This window comes from Xenopus tropicalis, chromosome 7 (genome assembly GCF_000004195.4).
Source record: "Xenopus tropicalis strain Nigerian chromosome 7, UCB_Xtro_10.0, whole genome shotgun sequence".
In the NCBI taxonomy this organism is placed as follows: Eukaryota; Metazoa; Chordata; class Amphibia; order Anura; family Pipidae; genus Xenopus; species Xenopus tropicalis.
Genome location: NC_030683.2, coordinates 113111635 through 113129271, shown reverse-complemented (window position 1 = coordinate 113129271; position 17637 = coordinate 113111635). Strand labels below are relative to the sequence as shown.

Here is a 17637-nt window from a genome sequence, read left to right as displayed (position 1 = left end):
ATCCTGATGAAACACAAACAAAAAATTTGATATAAGAAACTCAATTTTCAATACGATTTCCCTTTAATACACTTTAAAACAACACTTGGGGATTTTAAAAACAACAAAGTAGTACAGAAGGGAGGAACAAATTAAAGGGTAACAAAAACCTTAACCCATGTACCATCTCCTCTTCCTAAATACAGCTCCTGTGAGAGCGAGAGAGAAAGAGAGCGAGCGAGAGAGAGAGAGAGGATATCAGCACTGAGACAATGGCGTACCTTGAGTAACCACTTACTCAAAGGTGTAAGAAAAATAAACAGTGATGTCATATATCAAGGCGTCAAAGGAATTGTTGAACTAGCGCTTCCAGTCCTTAATGGCAGCTGAAAGCAGCCGACATGCTGGGAGTAGTAGTATAACAACAGCTTGAGGCCCCGAGACTGAAATCCCTGTTATCAGAAGGCCTCTGTCATAAAAAGGCCAGTCCCATTTACAGTATAATGAGATTGCTAGAAGAATACTACAGAACATATTGTAGAGCTTATGGAGTAACACGGACATACTAACCAATCGGCTTTCCCTGATCAAATGCAGTTCTCTGGGGGTTCATAGATATTGCAGTAGAGAATCATTGCACCATGTTAGTACATAAGCCATTCTCGCTGTACCGGAGGAGATGGTACATTAGGGAACAGCCACAGCTTTATGCCAGATTTGCAGCATGTGCCAAAAACATCAAATCACTAAAAAGCCATGATAGCAAAAGGTGCTTTACATGGGTTTAAGTGACCTCTGGTCCCACATTTGTTTTAGCTTTTATTTCTTTATTTTTGTTTTTTTACATGTGAGTGTTTAGCCCTGATGTACAGTATTCACCCAGAGGTTGATTGCACGTCCCTTGACTTTCAGTTTCAGGAGGGTGGCAGGCCGAGCAAGAAGGATCTTCTCAGCATATCTGCTTAGAGATTTGCCTGGTCTGTGCCTCCACACACTGTCCTCTTTGGGTTTTCCCCCTATGGCTGACCAGGATGTGCTTGCTGGTCTTGTCCTTGGCTGTGAGGTACCTCAGGCTCCTTCTGTCCGGCTGGGTGACCGTCTGCCTCTCCTGGGGCTGCAGGATGAACGTCTGATTTCTGTTGCTGTTCTGCTAGTTTGGGTTGCTCTTCCACTGGTTTGGCTGTAGGAATAAGCAGATTTAATATACTTGATCCCCAGATTAAGACTAGCAGGTGACTACTGGAAAGGCTACCATAATGTGACCGCTCTCTCACATGGAGGCATGTCTGATGTGACACTACTTGTGCAGAGGAACTTCAAGGGAGTTATTGCTGAAATCCTATAGAGATTTACTGCGACTGGCAGCATTATGAGCTAAACTACAAGCAGTCTGTTATTGTACATATCTGTTGCAAGCAAGGCATAGTGAACTGGCTGGAAAATCTGAGGCATATAGTACTGCCCCCTGCAGGATCTAGCCGGTGAGGTTCATACAAGTGTTTCAGCTAACACCGATGTAACGTTCTCAACATAAGTGAATGTAAAATTGATAGTGCTATTCTAAGAAGCTTTGCAATTTACATTCAGTATGTTTTTTTAAGATTCCCAGCTATGAGAAATATATACTTTTAATATGAATGAATGTTGTTACAACAGCGCCACATGCTGGTCAGTTTCCAACCATGATCCAGGCAAGGAAGTTTTCAGGAGAAAGAAAGAGGGTTGGTCTGTTCTGGCTCTTCTGGTTAGGGAAGATGTGGGAAATGTTATCTGAGGTGGGAAATGTTATCTGAGGTTTCTCACAACTTTCCTAACCAGAAGAACATCAGATCAGCCCTCTTTCTTTTTCCGACAACATCATGGTCACAAACTGACAAGCAGATGGAGCTGTTGTGACTAAGTCATTCATATTAATTGTACTTTATTCCTTAATTTCTTGAAATTAAATAAATTAAGAATGTAAATTGCAAACGTTTTTAAAATAACAATCGCATCAATTCACTTTTTTTAAAAGTTTACTTATCTTTGAAGGATGTGAAGTTAATGAAGTTAACTGTTGGGCAGCAACCTTAACCTGAGAAGATGCAGACTTTTGCAGCTGGGTCAACCCAACAGCCAGGTAACCTATGGTTCGATCACGGCAAATGTCTGTTTGACGAGACTTACCATGTTCTGATTCTGCGTGTGGTGCTTCAGGCTGAAACTTCAGCTCCCCGTTTGGACCAGCAGCAGCTTCAGCTCCCGTCTGTTGGGCTTTTTTCTGTTCCATTTGCATAACAGCCTGAAGAAAAGCAAAAGCATGATGTAAATAGCACAGACTAAAGTGGAACTAACCTTTCTGGGGTCTCAGAGCAGCATCTGGGTGGCAATGGGGTTATTTGTGGCTCATGTGCAATAATCTATATTCCTACCACAGATCCTTTCAGTATGTAAGGGGATGTTCCAACGGTGCCCATTTTATTTTGCCCTGATAGCAGTCACTGTACCTGTTGGTATTCCTTCTTCTGAGCATCCAGCTCTATCTGCTGTTGCTGTAACTGCTCATGTTCTTTGCGAAGTTCCTCTGCCCGCTGGTTTAACGCAGTTTCCTGGGCAGAAAGTGTTTTGTTTTTATTGAACATTTTGCAAGGTAAAATTTTGCAAGATTTACATTCATTCGTTTTCCCAGTGGGGGGGATTCTTGCCCCTTCCTTAGTTTTTGGACTCTCCCTTGACCCCCAGTCCCAGTACATGGAAGTGTGTCTGTCAGAGACGCGCTCGGGTGCTGTTTTGACTTTTTTCCCCCACCAATCCTCTTTTTGCAATTTTAAAGGGCAGCTAATGATTTATGGCAGTGCTGTCCAACTGGCGGCCCGCGACCCCCCTCTGTGTGGCCCCCCACCTGTCTGGCTGCTTTGATGGCTTACTCTTGTGTAAACTCTAAATGGTATCAGTACTGAGATTAACTGCCCCCCTGCATGGCTCACACCTCAGATTCAGCCTGTAATCCCTCTGTATTGTTTAAATATGTAATCCCCTGTACTGTTCACACCTTTTAGTTTCTGCATTGTTCACCCCCTGCAGTGTTCACACCTCAGGCTCAGGCTGTAATCACCCCCATTGTTCCCCTGTTCACACCTCAGGAGCAGTAGAAACCCACAAATAATCCCTGCACACTACAAAAAGAACATATACTGAGGTGGTACTGCAATTAAAAAGTTTTTTAATATATAATTATTGTGCAGACTGCAGGAGCAGTGCCAGCATTGTGTCACTGTAGGCTGCCTGTGTGTGCCATACACACAGGCAGCATAGGGCAAGCTGAGTATGGCACACACAGGCAGGGTAGGGAAGGCAGAGTATGGCACACACAGGCAGAGTATGGCACACACAGGTAGAGTAGGGAAGGCAGAGTATGGCACACACAGGCCAAGTTTGGCACAAACCAGCCAGGAATGGCACACACAGTGAAAGTATGGCACGCAGGCAGGGTAGGGCAGGCAGAGTATGGCACACACAGGCAGGGTAGGGCAGGCAGAGTATGGCACACACAGGCCAAGTATGGCACAAACCAGCCAAGAATGGCACACACAGTGAAAGTATGGCACGCAGGCAGGGTAGGGCAGGCAGAGTATGGCACAGGCAGGGTAGGGCAGGCAGAGTATGGCACACACAGGCAGGGTAGGGAAGGCAGAGTATGGCACACACAGGCAGGGTAGGGAAGGCAGAGTATGGCACACACAGGCAGGGTAGGGAAGGCAGAGTATGGCACACACAGGCAGGGTAGGGAAGGCAGAGTATGGCACACACAGGCAGGGTAGGGCAGGCAGAGTATGGCACACAGGCAGGGTAGGGCAGGCAGAGTATGGCAGGTTTTTGCTGTACTACAACCATTAATATGGGTATGGTCATGTGATAACATGGGTGTGGTTTCAAGTGGGTGCGGTTTCAAAAAGGGGAGTGGTCAAAACTGGCTTCCATTATCGGCCCTCCACCACGTAGGTCGGAAAAATTCCGGCCCTCGGTACAACAGAAGTTGGACAGCACTGATTTATGGTACCAAGCTATCAAATTGCCCATTATGGTTGCTTGTGCCTGTGCCAGTTAGTGGAAGTGTGCTGGTTTTGTAAATATAGGCTGTGTCTTACTGTATATAATGTGCTGGTTTTATAAATACAGTCTGCGTCTCACTGTGTATAATGTGCTGGTTTTGTAAATACAGGCTGCGTCTCACTGTGTATAATGTGCTGGTTTTGTAAATACAGGCTGCGTCTCACTGTATATAATGTGCTGGTTTTGTAAATACAGGCTGCGTCTCGCTGTATATAATGTGCTGGTTTTGTAAATACAGGCTGCGTCTCGCTGCATATAATGTGCTGGTTTTGTAAATACAGGCTGCGTCTCACTGTATATAATGTGCTGGTTTTGTAAATACAGGCTGCGTCTCACTGCATATAATGTGCTGGTTTTGTAAATACAGGCTGCGTCTCACTGTATATAATGTGCTGGTTTTGTAAATACAGGCTGCGTCTCACTGTATATAATGTGCTGGTTTTGTAAATACAGGCTGCGTCTCACTGCATATAATTTGCTGGTTTTGTAAACACAGACTGCGTCTCACTGCATATAATGTGCTGGTTTTGTAAACACAGGCTGCGTCTCACTGTATATAATGTACTGGTTTTGTAAATACAGGCTGCGTCTCACTGTATATAATGTGCTGGTTTTGTAAATACAGGCTGCGTCTCACTGTATATAATGTGCTGGTTTTGTAAATACAGACTGCGTCTCACTGTATATAATGTACTGGTTTTGTAAATACAGGCTGCGTCTCACTGTATATAATGTACTGGTTTTGTAAATACAGGCTGCGTCTCACTGTATATAATGTGCTGGTTTTGTAAATACAGACTGCGTCTCACTGTATATAATGTGCTGGTTTTGTAAATACAGACTGCGTCTCACTGTATATAATGTACTGGTTTTGTAAATACAGGCTGCGTCTCACTGTATATAATGTACTGGTTTTGTAAATACAGGCTGCGTCTCACTGTATATAATGTGCTGGTTTTGTAAATACAGGCTGCGTCTCACTGTGTATAATGTGCTGGTTTTGTAAATACAGGCTGCGTCTCACTGTATATAATGTGCTGGTTTTGTAAATACAGACTGCGTCTCACTGTATATAATGTGCTGGTTTTGTAAATACAGACTGCGTCTCACTGTATATAATGTACTGGTTTTGTAAATACAGGCTGCGTCTCACTGTATATAATGTACTGGTTTTGTAAATACAGGCTGCGTCTCGCTGTATATAATGTGCTGGTTGTGTAAATACAGGCTGCATCCCACTGTATATAATGTGTTGGTTTTGTAAATACAGGCTGCGTCTCGCTGTATATAATGTACTGGTTGTGTAAATACAGGCTGCATCCCACTGTATATAATGTGCTGGTTTTGTAAATACAGGCTGCGTCTCGCTGTATATAATGTACTGGTTGTGTAAATACAGGCTGCGTCTCACTGTATATAATGTACTGGTTTTGTAAATACAGACTGCATCTCACTGTATATAATGTGCTGGTTTTGTAAATATAGACTGTGTCTCATTGTATATGATGTGCTTTTTTTGTAAGTAATTTTTCTGCCATAAACTGAACCTAATGATAATTAAATGATAACTGTGTGTTATTTGCTTGCAACTCCCTGCATCCATGTTAGGTTCCTGTTATATATAGTTATATTGTTTATTTACTTGATCAGGTTCTGAAAGTTAAACAGCAGCTATGAGGCGTTTTGTTTTACACGCAACTCCCTGTAACTTGTACTTTGACACCTAAACTGTTTTATTTTGGTATTTTCTCCTGCAACAACTCCCTGCACCCAATCCTACAGTGTCCCTGCCCATCAGTGTTACGTTCTGCAATCGCTATGAGAGATTTTTACATGCAACTCCCAGTACGGGGTCTTGCCATAATTTCGATCTCCATACCTTAAGTCTACTAAGAAATCAATAAAACATTAATTAAACCCAATAGGATTATTTTGCATCCGGTAAGGATTAATTAAATCTTAGTTGGGATCAAGTACAAAGCACTGTTTTATTTTACAGAGAAAAAGGAAATAAATAATAAAAATCTGAATTATTTAATTAAAATGGGGTCTATGGGAGACAGGCTTTCAGTAATTCGGAGCTTTCTGGATATTGGTTTTCCACATAAGGGATCCCATACCTGTATTAGATTTTAAATAATGCAGAATTGGATCACTATGACCCTAGTCACATGGGGTTAGTTGGCATTTCTGTGCTTCTGATGAAACTGAACCTGCTGTGTGTTGTGTAAATGGTAAATGTACTTGGTACCGTAAATATTATTGAAACCCTTAGAAATAAGTTTAAAATTCAGTGCATTGGGTGTCAGTGGAGTTGACGCAAGAAGATTTTCTTTATTGGGTCCAGCTGGGATGGGCACACAAGCCACTGCTTTCAGGTCAAACGTTTTTCAAAAAGATTTTTTTTTGCCTATTTCGATGTTAAACATAGAGCTGCGCGCAAACTCTCTACTTATGAGACAGTCCCCCTAGTTACACAGGCTTTAAGCCGGCATGTTTCATTTCCACAGAAGATGCCAACTGCTCTTCTGTAACGGACAACACGCTAGGACAACAGACCAAAAAGCACCTACTACAGTTGAGAGGAAGGATAGCTCAATTGGACTGGGGCGACACCCTGGTAAGGTTGGGTGGGCTGGGAATCCAGGGTGAGGGTTCGATTCCCGCATGAGATCGTTCCTCCGATGTTTTGTTTTTTTTTGTTTTTTTTTGCTCAATGTGTTGTTTTTATTGAAATTTGCATTCGGAGTTGTAAGATTTACATTCATTCGTTTTCCCAGTGGGGGGGGGGATTCTTGCCCCTTCCTTAGTTGTTGGACTCTCCCTTGACCCCCAGTCCCAGTACATGGAAGTGTGTCTGTCAGAGACGCTCGGGTGCTGTTTTGACTTTTTCAGTGGCTGCATTCACATTTCCCCACCAATCCTCTTTTTGCCATTTTAAAGGGCAGCTAATGATTTATGATACCAAGCTATCAAATTGCCCATTATGGTTGCTGTGACAGTTAGTGGAAGTGTGCTGTCAGTACAATTGTGCGCTATTATCATTCGGGGGCCATGGATGCCGCCTGCTTTGGTACATCTGTGCATATTGGGCATCATGTCACCCCATCACGTGTGAGTTAAATGCGGCAAATTGTAACATTTTTAGGCAATTTTTAGAAATGGCATAAATACCGCTAAGTTTAGGAAAGCTTTGTCGTTTGGTGCAGAAAGACATCTTTAGCTATTTTAGATTCATCAGAATGTGTCCTTCCCAAAAATATGTGCTTTTCTGGGGGTCTTTGTACAGTTAGGGGGTCTTACCACCAAATAAGGGCTGTGATTGGTTTTTAGGTAGCCCTTATTTGGACTGGCAGCCTATAGGAGGCTCTATTTGGCAGTTAGGGAAGATTTTCCCGGGCCCGGCACAACACTACCCTCTCGCCCCCCTGATGGCAGCCCAGGGAAGTGACCCCAATGAGGGCACTGGGCCGTGTGTGTGGCAGCAGCAGCAGGGGGGCGACACATGGGGAATGGGAAAGCCTGATATGAGAAGCATTACATGGGGGACGGAGACAGACACTGACATGTGGGCAGGAACAGGTTACATAGCAGAAGACAAGCTCTGTATATTGCCATTGTATTCTGCAGAGTGTGTTTGTTATCTGCTATGTAACCTCTGCATTTTCTCGTTTTTGCCTTTTTCTAGCTTGAATAGCTGCCTCCTTGGCCACACAGCAACTTTGTTTATCCTAACTATGGTAGTGTTTCTGAAGTAAACGGGCAACTTTTACATAGCAGGGCAACATTGTATTTTAATCACTTTTCATTATGACATTATATAATTACTTGTCATTTAAAGGAATAATGTAAATAATCCTTATTAGAGACAAAACAATCCTATTGGGTTTAATGTTTTATTGATTTTTTAGTAGAGTTAAGGTATGGAGATCCAAATAACGGAAAGACCCCTTATCCGGAATACCCTTGGTAAACATAACCCCTGCACCCCATTATTGTATTGCGGCAATCTTGAGATGGGCTAGCTCCCAACAGATTCTGCTGCTGCGACAGAACATCCATAGTGCACAAACTACACAAGAAACTGCACCAAATCTCTGCTTCTATAGCTGTTGCTAAACTATAGCTCCCAGCAGCATTAGCTAGCCAACAAGGCTATATACCTACTCCAGGTGTTCTACCCCAAATGCTGTGACTGTCCTATTTAGTGAACAAATCTACATGTAGTGTAACAATATGATGAAAATTGATAGTTACTAGCTCTGATATAATTAATGGTCAAATGAATCCACTCTTGATAACCGGAATGAAGATTCTGTCCGTACGTTGTTCTTAAATAAAGTGCTGGTTAAAGAAATGAACTATTTATATAGGGCCCCCCATTAACACACGTGCGCAGTACAAAAATGTTGGCAGGCCCCTTTTTGTGTGTAATATAACAAGCTCACATTCATCTATAATAAGCAGCTCATTGATTTAATGTGTTAATTAAAAGTCAGTGCATTGGGTGTCAGTGGAGTTGACGCAAGAAGATTTTCTTTATTGGGTCCAGCTGGGATGGGCACACAAGCCACTGCTTTCAGCTCAAACGTTTTTCAAAAAATTTTTTTTTGCCTATTTCGATGTTAAACATAGAGCTGCGCGCAAACTCTCTACTTATGAGACAGTCTCCCTAGTTACACAGGCTTTAAGCCGGAATGTTTCATTTCCACAGAAGATGCCAACTGCTCTTCTGTAACGGACAACACGCTAGGACAACAGACCAAAAAGCGCCTACTACAGTTGAGAGGAAGGATAGCTCAATTGGACTGGGGCGACACCCTGGTAAGGTTGGGTGGGCTGGGAATCCAGGGTTAGGGTTCGATTCCCGCATGAGATCGTTCCTCCGATGTTTTGGTTTTTTTTTGCTCAATGTGTTGTTTTTATTGAACATTTTGCAAGGTAAAATTTTGCAAGATTTACATTCATTCGTTTTCCCAGTGGGGGGGATTCTTGCCCCTTCCTTAGTTTTTGGACTCTCCCTTGACCCCCAGTCCCAGTACATGGAAGTGTGTCTGTCAGAGACGCGCTCGGGTGCTGTTTTGACTTTTTCAGTGGCTGCATTCACATTTCCCCACCAATCCTCTTTTTGCAATTTTAAAGGGTAGTTAATGATTTATGGTACCAAGCTATCAAATTGCCCATTATGGTTGCTGTGACAGTTAGTGGAAGTGTGCTGTCTGTACAATTGTGCGCTATTATCATTCAGGGTCCATGGATGCCGCCTGCTTTGGTACATCTGTGCATATTGGGCATCATGTCACCCCATCACGTGTGAGTTAAATGCGGCAAATTGTAACATTTTTAGGCAATTTTTAGAAATGGCATAAATACCGCTAAGTTTAGGAAAGCTTTGTCGTTTGGTGCAGAAAGACATCTTTAGCTATTTTAGATTCATCAGAATGTGTCCTTCCCAAAAATATGTGCTTTTCTGGGGGTCTTTGTACAGTTAGGGGGTCTTACCACCAAATAAGGGCTGTGATTGGTTTTTAGGTAGCCCTTATTTGGACTGGCAGCCTATAGGAGGCTCTATTTGGCAGTTAGGGAAGATTTTCCCGGGCCCGGCACAACACTACCCTCTCGCCCCCCTGATGGCAGCCCAGGGAAGTGACCCCAATGAGGGCACTGGGCCGTGTGTGTGTGGCAGCAGCAGGGGGCGACGCATGGGGAATGGGAAAGCCTGATACGAGAAGCATTACATGGGGGATGGAGACAGACACTGACATGTGGGCAGGAACAGGTTACATAGCAGAAGACAAGCTCTGTATATTGCCATTGTATTCTACAGAGTGTGTTTGTTATCTGCTATGTAACCTCTGCATTTTCTCTTTTTTGCCTTTTTCTAGCTTGAATAGCTGCCTCCTTGGCCACACAGCAACTTTGTTTATCCTAACTATGGTAGTGTTTCTGAAGTAAACGGGCAACTTTTACATAGCAGGGCAACATTGTATTTTAATCACTTTTCATTATGACATTATATAATTACTTGTCATTTAAAGGAATAATGTAAATAATCCTTATTAGAGACAAAAAAAAAGACCCCTTATCCGGAATACCCTTGGTAAACATAACCCCTGCACCCCATTATTGTATTGCGGCAATCTTGAGATGGGCTAGCTCCCAACAGATTCTGCTGCTGCGACAGAACATCCATATTGCACAAACTACACAAGAAACTGCACCACATCTCTGTTTCTCTAGCTGTTGCTAAACTATAGCTCCCAGCAGCATTAGCTAGCCAACAAGGCTATATACCTACTCTAGGTGTTCTACCCCAAATGCTGTGACTGTCCTATTTAGTGAGCCTGCTAAATGAAATGCATTCTCCTGTGCACAATCAGTGAATGTACTGTACTTTGCTATAATTTATCAGCTAAAGTTATGTAACCTATAGGCCACAGGGAAGCTCATTATTCACAGCAATGTACAGAGTGAAGGGATTGAGCCAAGCTTTAGATCAGACTAAAAACCATTAGTGTTAGTTATTAAAAAACAAAATAACATACAGTATCCAGACATATTCTTTGGAGAAAGGAGTAGTTCACCTTTGATTAACTTTTCTTATAATGCTGACGGTGATAGTTTAAAAATATGCAGTTATTCGTGGTTTTTGAATTATTAGACTTTTTGTTTAGCAGCAATCCAGTCTGGAATATCAGCAGCTGTCTGGTTGCCAGGGGACAATTTACCGTAGTGACTAGGCAGTGGTTTGAATGAAACACTGGAAGGTGGATATGAGAGGGTCTGAATAGAAAGATAAGGAATAAGAACGAACAATACAGTTGTAGCCTCACAGAGTGATAGTTATTTTTGCTGCTGGGGTCAGCGACCCCCATGTGAAAGAGGCAGAAGAGGAAGGCAAATAATTCAAAAACTATGAAAAATGAAGGCCAATTAAAGGTTGCTAAGAATAGGACAGTCTGTAACATACTAAAAGTAACTCAAATGGGAACTAACCCTGCAAGAAACAAATGGCCAAAAACATCACTGACACACAAACACAACATTCCCTTGGGCTCTAGCTTCCAGCTTTTATTAACACGGCCTACCCCAGGCCAGAGGTGAAATATATACACGTTCCAAAACCAAGGGAAATATATATATTCTTTTTAACCCTTTTAGTGCCATGGGACGTAGATTCTACGTCCTGGGTAGCAAAGGACCAAAGTGCCACAGGACGTAGAATCTACGTCCTACAGCACTATCAGGTTTACAAGCGCTGCGCTCGCTTTTAAAGCAGCGCAGCGCTTGTAAACCCTTCACAACCCCCTAGGCAACGAGCAGAGACAGTCATACTCACCGATCCGGTCCCACGATCGCGTCGCCAGCCAATGACAGCAGTGGACACGCGATGATGACGTGTCCACTGCTGTCCCTTTAAATAGCGCCGCCTACTGTCGGCTCCTCATTCCTGCTGCGCACTTCGGACCTGATGGAGCTCCCCTGCTGCCTTCCTGCCAGATTGGTCGCCCCTGATCGCCTGCCTGCCTTGGGTAAGCTGAACTACAACTCTCTACCACTGTTTATTTTGCTTATTTCGATCTCAACTGTCTAAAATTTTTTTTTTTTTTTTTCAATTTTTTCTTCTATCTTTGTCATTATTACACTTTTGTACACATACACACTTATTTACAACTTTCCCAAGCACACACAGACACTCACACACACACTTACACTTTTTTTTTTTTTTTTTTTCTATCTTTCTTTTCTTTTCTTTCTTTCTTTGCTTTCTTTGGCAGTCTTTTTTTTACTAAAACTTTATTTCTGATCTTGCTCTATAATTATCTGATTTATTTGGTTGCATTTTAGTGTTTTTTTGGCATTTTCATAATTGATTTCTGTTTTTTTATTATTGTATTGTATTGTAACTTTTTTTATTGCTATTTGGTGCTGAATTTGCAGTGACGTTGGTGGATCCAGGGCTCTGACCACCAATTTCATTGCAATTATTGTTCTTCTGTTGGTTTAGGTGGTTTTATTGGATTTTACTGATTTTATGGTGTTTTATCTTTGCATTGTTCTTTATTGTGTGTTTAGTGCCCCCAAAAAGGTTGCTTTTGCAGTGACATTGGTGGATCCAGGGCTCTGACCACCGATTTCATTGCAATTATTGTTCTTTGATTGCTTTTAGTGGTTTTATTCCATTTTAACTTCATTTGATTTCAGTTGTTCTAGAAAGGCTAAGATTGTTCTGGTAGTTTCTATTGCCAAGGGTTAGGCTGATGCCACACATGGCGTAGGGCTGATTTTTTTCAGCAAGTGGAAAAACGCTTGCCGAAAATTCAGCCCTACGCCTGCTACTTGTGCCTGCACCCGAATGAATGGAATACGCTCGGGTGCAGGCATATGTAGCCGATATACACATGAAAACGCGAGACTTTGCATTCTCACGCGTTTTCATGCGTATATCGGCTACATGTGCCTGCACCCGAGCGTATTCCATTCATTCGGGTGCAGGCAAAAAAAAAAGGGGTGCATAGAGTGCAGCCCCAATATTATGCATTTTCAGGTTTGGCGGCCATGTACTTATGTGCACCCATACATATGGGGTATCGTTTTATTCAGGGGAACTTGCAGATTGATGTTTAGTAAGTTTTTGGTAGTTGCCATGGAAATTTTGGAGAGAAATCTAGGTTTGTATCTGGTTTTTCCTTGATTTCTGACCAAAGCGCTGACTTCTGCAAGGGACTGCGGCCACAATTTTCCATGTAGAAAGAGAAGAGTGGTGTCTCTGAATAGCTGAAGGTGTGCACTTTTCGTAAATATATAGTTTGCGGGGGTTATTTCACAGGTATGGGGGTGTTTAGACTAAATAACTGCAGGTAGAGCACATAGAGCACATACCCCCCTTATGCATTGCCCCTGTTTGGGGGCATTTGGTGGCCACGTCTTGTCTATGTGCACCCATACATATGGGGTATCGTTTTATTCAGGGGAACTTGCAAATTGAGGTTTAGTAAGTTTTTGGTAGTTGCCATGGAGATTTTGGGGAGAAATCTAGGTTTTTATCTGGTTCTTCCTTGATTTCTGACCAAAATCTAGGTTTGTATCTGGTTTTTCCTTGATTTCTGACCAAAGCGCTGACTTCTGCGATGGACTGCAGCCACAATTTTCCATGTAGAAAGAGAAGAGTGGCGTCTCTGAATAGCAGAAGGTGTGCACTTTTCGTAAATATATTGATTGTGGGGGTTATCTCACAGGTAGGGGGGGTTAACACTGAAAAGCTGCAGGTAGTGCACATAGAGCGCAGCCCCCAAAATTTCAACTGAAATTGCCCTTATACATTGCCCCTGTTTTGGGGCATTTGGTGGCCACGTCTTTATGTGCACCCATACATATGGGGTATCGTTTTATTCAGGGGAACTTGCAGATTGATGGTTAGTAAGTTTTTGGTAGTTGCCATGGAGATTTTGGGGAGAAATCTAGGTTTGTATCTGGTTTTTCCTTGAAATATATAGTTTGCGGGGGTTATTTCACAGGTATGGGGGTGTTGGTTAGTAAGTTTTAGCAGATTGATGGTTAGTAAGTTTTTGGTAGTTGCCATGGAGATTTTGGGGAGAAATCTAGGTTTGTATCTGGTTTTTCCTTGATTTCTGACCAAAGCGCTGACTTCTGCAAGGGACTGCGGCCACAATTTTCCATGTAGAAAGAGAAGAGTGGTGTCTCTGAATAGCTGAAGGTGTGCACTTTTCGTAAATATATAGATTGTGGGGGTTATCTCACAGGTAGGGGGGGTTAACACTGAAAAACTGCAGGTAGTGCACATAGAGCGCAGCCCCCAAAATTTCAACTGAAATTGCCCTTATGCATTGCCCCTGTTTTGGGGCATTTGGTGGCCACGTCTTTATGTGCTCCCATACATATGGGGTATCGTTTTATTCAGGGGAACTTGCAGATTGATGGTTAGTAAGTTTTTGGTAGTTGCCATGGAGATTTTGGGGAGAAATATAGGTTTGTATCTGGTTTTTCCTTGATTTCTGACCAAAGCGCTGACTACTGCAAGGGACTGCGGCCACAATTTTCCATGTAGAAAGAGAAGAGTGGTGTCTCTGAATAGCTGAAGGTGTGCACTTTTTGTAAATATATAGTTTGCGGGGGTTATTTCACAGGTATGGGGGTGTTTAGACTATATAACTGCAGGTAGAGCACATAGAGCACAGCCCCCCCTTATGTATTGCCCCTGTTTGGGGGCATTTGGTGGCCACGTCTTTATGTGCACCCATACATATGGGGTATCGTTTTATTCAGGGGAACTTGCAGATTGATGGTTAGTAAGTTTTTGGTAGTTGCCATGGAGATTTTGGGGAGAAATCTAGGTTTTTTTATCTGGTTTTTCCTTGATTTCTGACCAAAATCTAGGTTTGTATCTGGTTTTTCCTTGATTTCTGACCAAAGCGCTGACTTCTGCAAGGGACTGCGGCCACAATTTTTCATGTAGAAAGAGAAGAGTGGTGTCTCTGAATAGCTGAAGGTGTGCACTTTTTGTAAATATATAGTTTGCGGGGGTTATTTCACAGGTATGGGGGTGTTTAGACTATATAACTGCAGGTAGAGCACATAGAGCACAGCCCCCCCTTATGCATTGCCCCTGTTTGGTGGCCACGTCTTTATGTGCACCCATACATATGGGGTATCGTTTTATTCAGGGGAACTTGCAAATTGAGGTTTAGTAAGTTTTTGGTAGTTGCCATGGAGATTTTGGGGAGAAATCTAGGTTTTTTATCTGGTTTTTCCTTGATTTCTGACCAAAATCTAGGTTTGTATCTGGTTTTTCCTTGATTTCTGACCAAAGCGCTGACTTCTGCAAGGGACTGCGGCCACAATTTTCCATGTAGAAAGAGAAGAGTGGCGTCTCTGAATAGCTGAAGGTGTGCACTTTTCGTAAATATATAGATTTTGGGGGTTATTTCACAGGTAGGGGGGGTTAACACTGAAAAACTGCAGGTAGTGCACATAGAGCGCAACCCCCAAAATTTCAACTGAAATTGCCCTTATGCATTGCCCCTGTTTTGGGGCATTTGGTGGCCACGTCTTTATGTGCACCCATACATATGGGGTATCGTTTTATTCAGGGGAACTTGCAGATTGATGGTTAGTAAGATTTCGGTAGTTGCCATGGGGATTTTGGGGAGAAATCTAGGTTTGTATCTGGTTTTTCCTTGATTTCTGACCAAAGCGCTGACTTCTGCAAGGGACTGCGGCCACAATTTTCCATGTAGAAAGAGAAGAGTGGTGTCTCTGAATAGCTGAAGGTGTGCACTTTTCGTAAATATATTGATTGTGGGGGTTATCTCACAGGTAGGGGGGGTTAACACTGAAAAGCTGCAGGTAGTGCACATAGAGCGCAGCCCCCAAAATTTCAACTGAAATTGCCCTTATACATTGCCCCTTTTTTGGGGCATTTGGTGGCCACGTCTTTATGTGCACCCATACATATGGGGTATCGTTTTATTCAGGGGAACTTGCAGATTGATGTTTAGTAAGTTTTTGGTAGTTGCCATGGAGATTTTGGGGAGAAATCTAGGTTTGTATCTGTTTTTTTTCCTTGATTTCTGACCAAAGCGCTTACTTCTGCAAGGGACTGCGGCCACAATTTTCCATGTAGAAAGAGAAGAGTGGTGTCTCTGAATAGCTGAAGGTGTGCACTTTTCAGAAATATATAGTTTGTGGGGGTTATTTCACAGGTAGGGGGGGTTAACACTGAAAAACTGCAGGTAGTGCACATAGAGCGCAGCCCCCAAATTTTTAGCTGTAATTGCCTTTATGCATTGCCCCTGCTTTGGAGTGTTTGGTGCCCATGTCTTTATGTGCACCCATACATATGGGGCATCATTTTATTCAGGAGAAGTTTGTCTTTCAAATTTGCCTTTGTTAGAAAATTTTTATGAGATTTTTTTTTGTCAAATCCACATTTGATCATGCGTCCAAGTTTACGTTTTAGAAAAAAAAAAAAAATGTCAAAAAAAGCTCCAAATTGCACAATGCACTGACAAAAAGTATTTGGCTTTTGAGAGAAAACTACATTGCACCTAGAAACCTGAAGGTCTGTAGTTTCTAAAGATACCAAACATGAGGGGATATTTTAGATTTACATATAAGTTATGCTGCATTAACTGTTACAAGCGCTTTTCCGCTTTGTTCTGGTGTGATATTGTACTAAGTATTGCTTTAGTTTGGGGGTTACTTCTGGACAGGAACTGTGGGGTACCACCACATATTTGGTATCGTTGGACTTGGGAGTATCAGGGCTTTTACAAACGACAAAAAAAAGTGTGTAAAATTAACTTTTCTATGGAAAAAAACCTCAAAATATACAGAAATTTTTCATAATTTTTTTTTTTTTTTACATATTTCACCCAAAATACACATCATATCTCCAGAAAAGTTATAAAATTTGATATGTATGTCGAAGCCCAATTAGTGACGAAAAAAACGATATATAATTTCCCTAGTTTCATGGAGGTTTTCCTACCAAAAAACATTGTTAAAGTGAATGAGTACAAAATGCTTAAAAAACGTCTGGCACTGGGGGGAACCGAAATGACGAATTCGGCTGGCACTTAAAGGGTTAAAGCCCAGTGGCTCCATAGATTAGCAGACACCTGAATCACTTGGAAACAACTTGGTGCTGGAAGGAGGTGGTGCTATTTCCCAAATCCCACACCTGTTTTTTTAATGACGACATCCTTGAGGAACAGGTATGGGACCCATTATCCAGAATGCTCAGGACCTGGGGTTTTCCGGATAAGAGGTCTTTCCTTAATTCAGATCTCCTACCTTAAGTCTATTAAAAAAAATATTTAAACATTAAATTCTTTAATTAAAATTGAGTCTATGGGAGATGGCCTTTCCGTAATTTGGAACTTTCTGGATAATGGGTTTCCAGCTAAGGGGTCCGATACCTGTACTCTAACAAGCCAAGATGTAGATACATTTCAGATTCAGTAAAGGTCAGGTAAATGGTATTTCCTCCTTTCTCAATCCCTAACCCCCCCCTCTGCTTTGTAGTTACTATGCTGCACGGGCTCTGGTACCTTCCAACTGCCTAATGGCAATAGCGGGGGGGGGAGTTCACATGTTTCCTATGCTCATCACCTGTGATAAAGATCTTGCTTTAAAAAATTAATCCTATCTGTAACAATGGCCCCTTTATTGGAGCTCCCTATAGATCCTATCACTTCTCTGTCCAGTTTGAAATGGAGAGTGGGCGTGTCCTAACGGTCCCTGCCAGAAGCACAGTAGGAGGGGGAGAGCCAATCACAGCCATGCAGTCACACAAGCAAAGACAGGCTCCAGTTCCCTATCAGGTCAGCCTAGCTGCTGATTGGTTCCTATCCTACAGTGCAGTGTACGGAGGGCCGCCGGCTCCCCAGCTCATCCAGAGAATTCAGCCAGCAGGAAGTGGAACAGATGGGCGGGGCTAGTGGGGTTTTTGTGGAATTTCTCAATAAATCAGTCAGAAACACAACTTTTTAAGCACAATCCTTCTATATCTAGAGGAGTATAATTCACTGGTACCTTCTTAAT

The 17637-nt window shown here is 42.4% G+C and overlaps 2 protein-coding genes and 1 long non-coding RNA gene across 5 annotated transcripts in view; 1 reads left to right on the top strand and 2 right to left on the bottom strand.

Moving 5' to 3' along the window:
- Positions 1-17637, top strand: part of pih1d1 (PIH1 domain containing 1) — a 506577-nt gene that overhangs the window by 70961 nt on the left and 417979 nt on the right. For both annotated transcript variants that reach the window (XM_031904792.1, XM_031904791.1), the window contains exons 12-13: positions 6582-6691; positions 8786-8895. The gene's annotated coding sequence lies outside the window, so the exon portion shown is untranslated. The remainder of the gene's footprint in view (positions 1-6581; positions 6692-8785; positions 8896-17637) is intronic.
- nucb1 (nucleobindin 1) overlaps positions 41-17637 on the bottom strand; it is a 32395-nt gene continuing 14798 nt past the window's right edge. The window contains exons 12-14 of one of the 2 annotated variants that reach the window (XM_031904961.1): positions 2466-2567; positions 2146-2260; positions 41-1159 (exon numbers count right to left, since the gene is read on the bottom strand). In XM_031904961.1, coding sequence (XP_031760821.1) covers positions 996-1159; positions 2146-2260; positions 2466-2567 — 381 coding nt within the window. In that variant the 3' untranslated portion in view covers positions 41-995. 2 annotated transcript variants of the gene reach the window in all.
- Positions 7845-10798, bottom strand: LOC116412082. Its single transcript, XR_004223537.1, has 2 exons — positions 10366-10798; positions 7845-8234 (listed from the first exon to the last, which is right to left on the bottom strand). It is a non-coding gene; the product is annotated as an uncharacterized LOC116412082 (long non-coding RNA).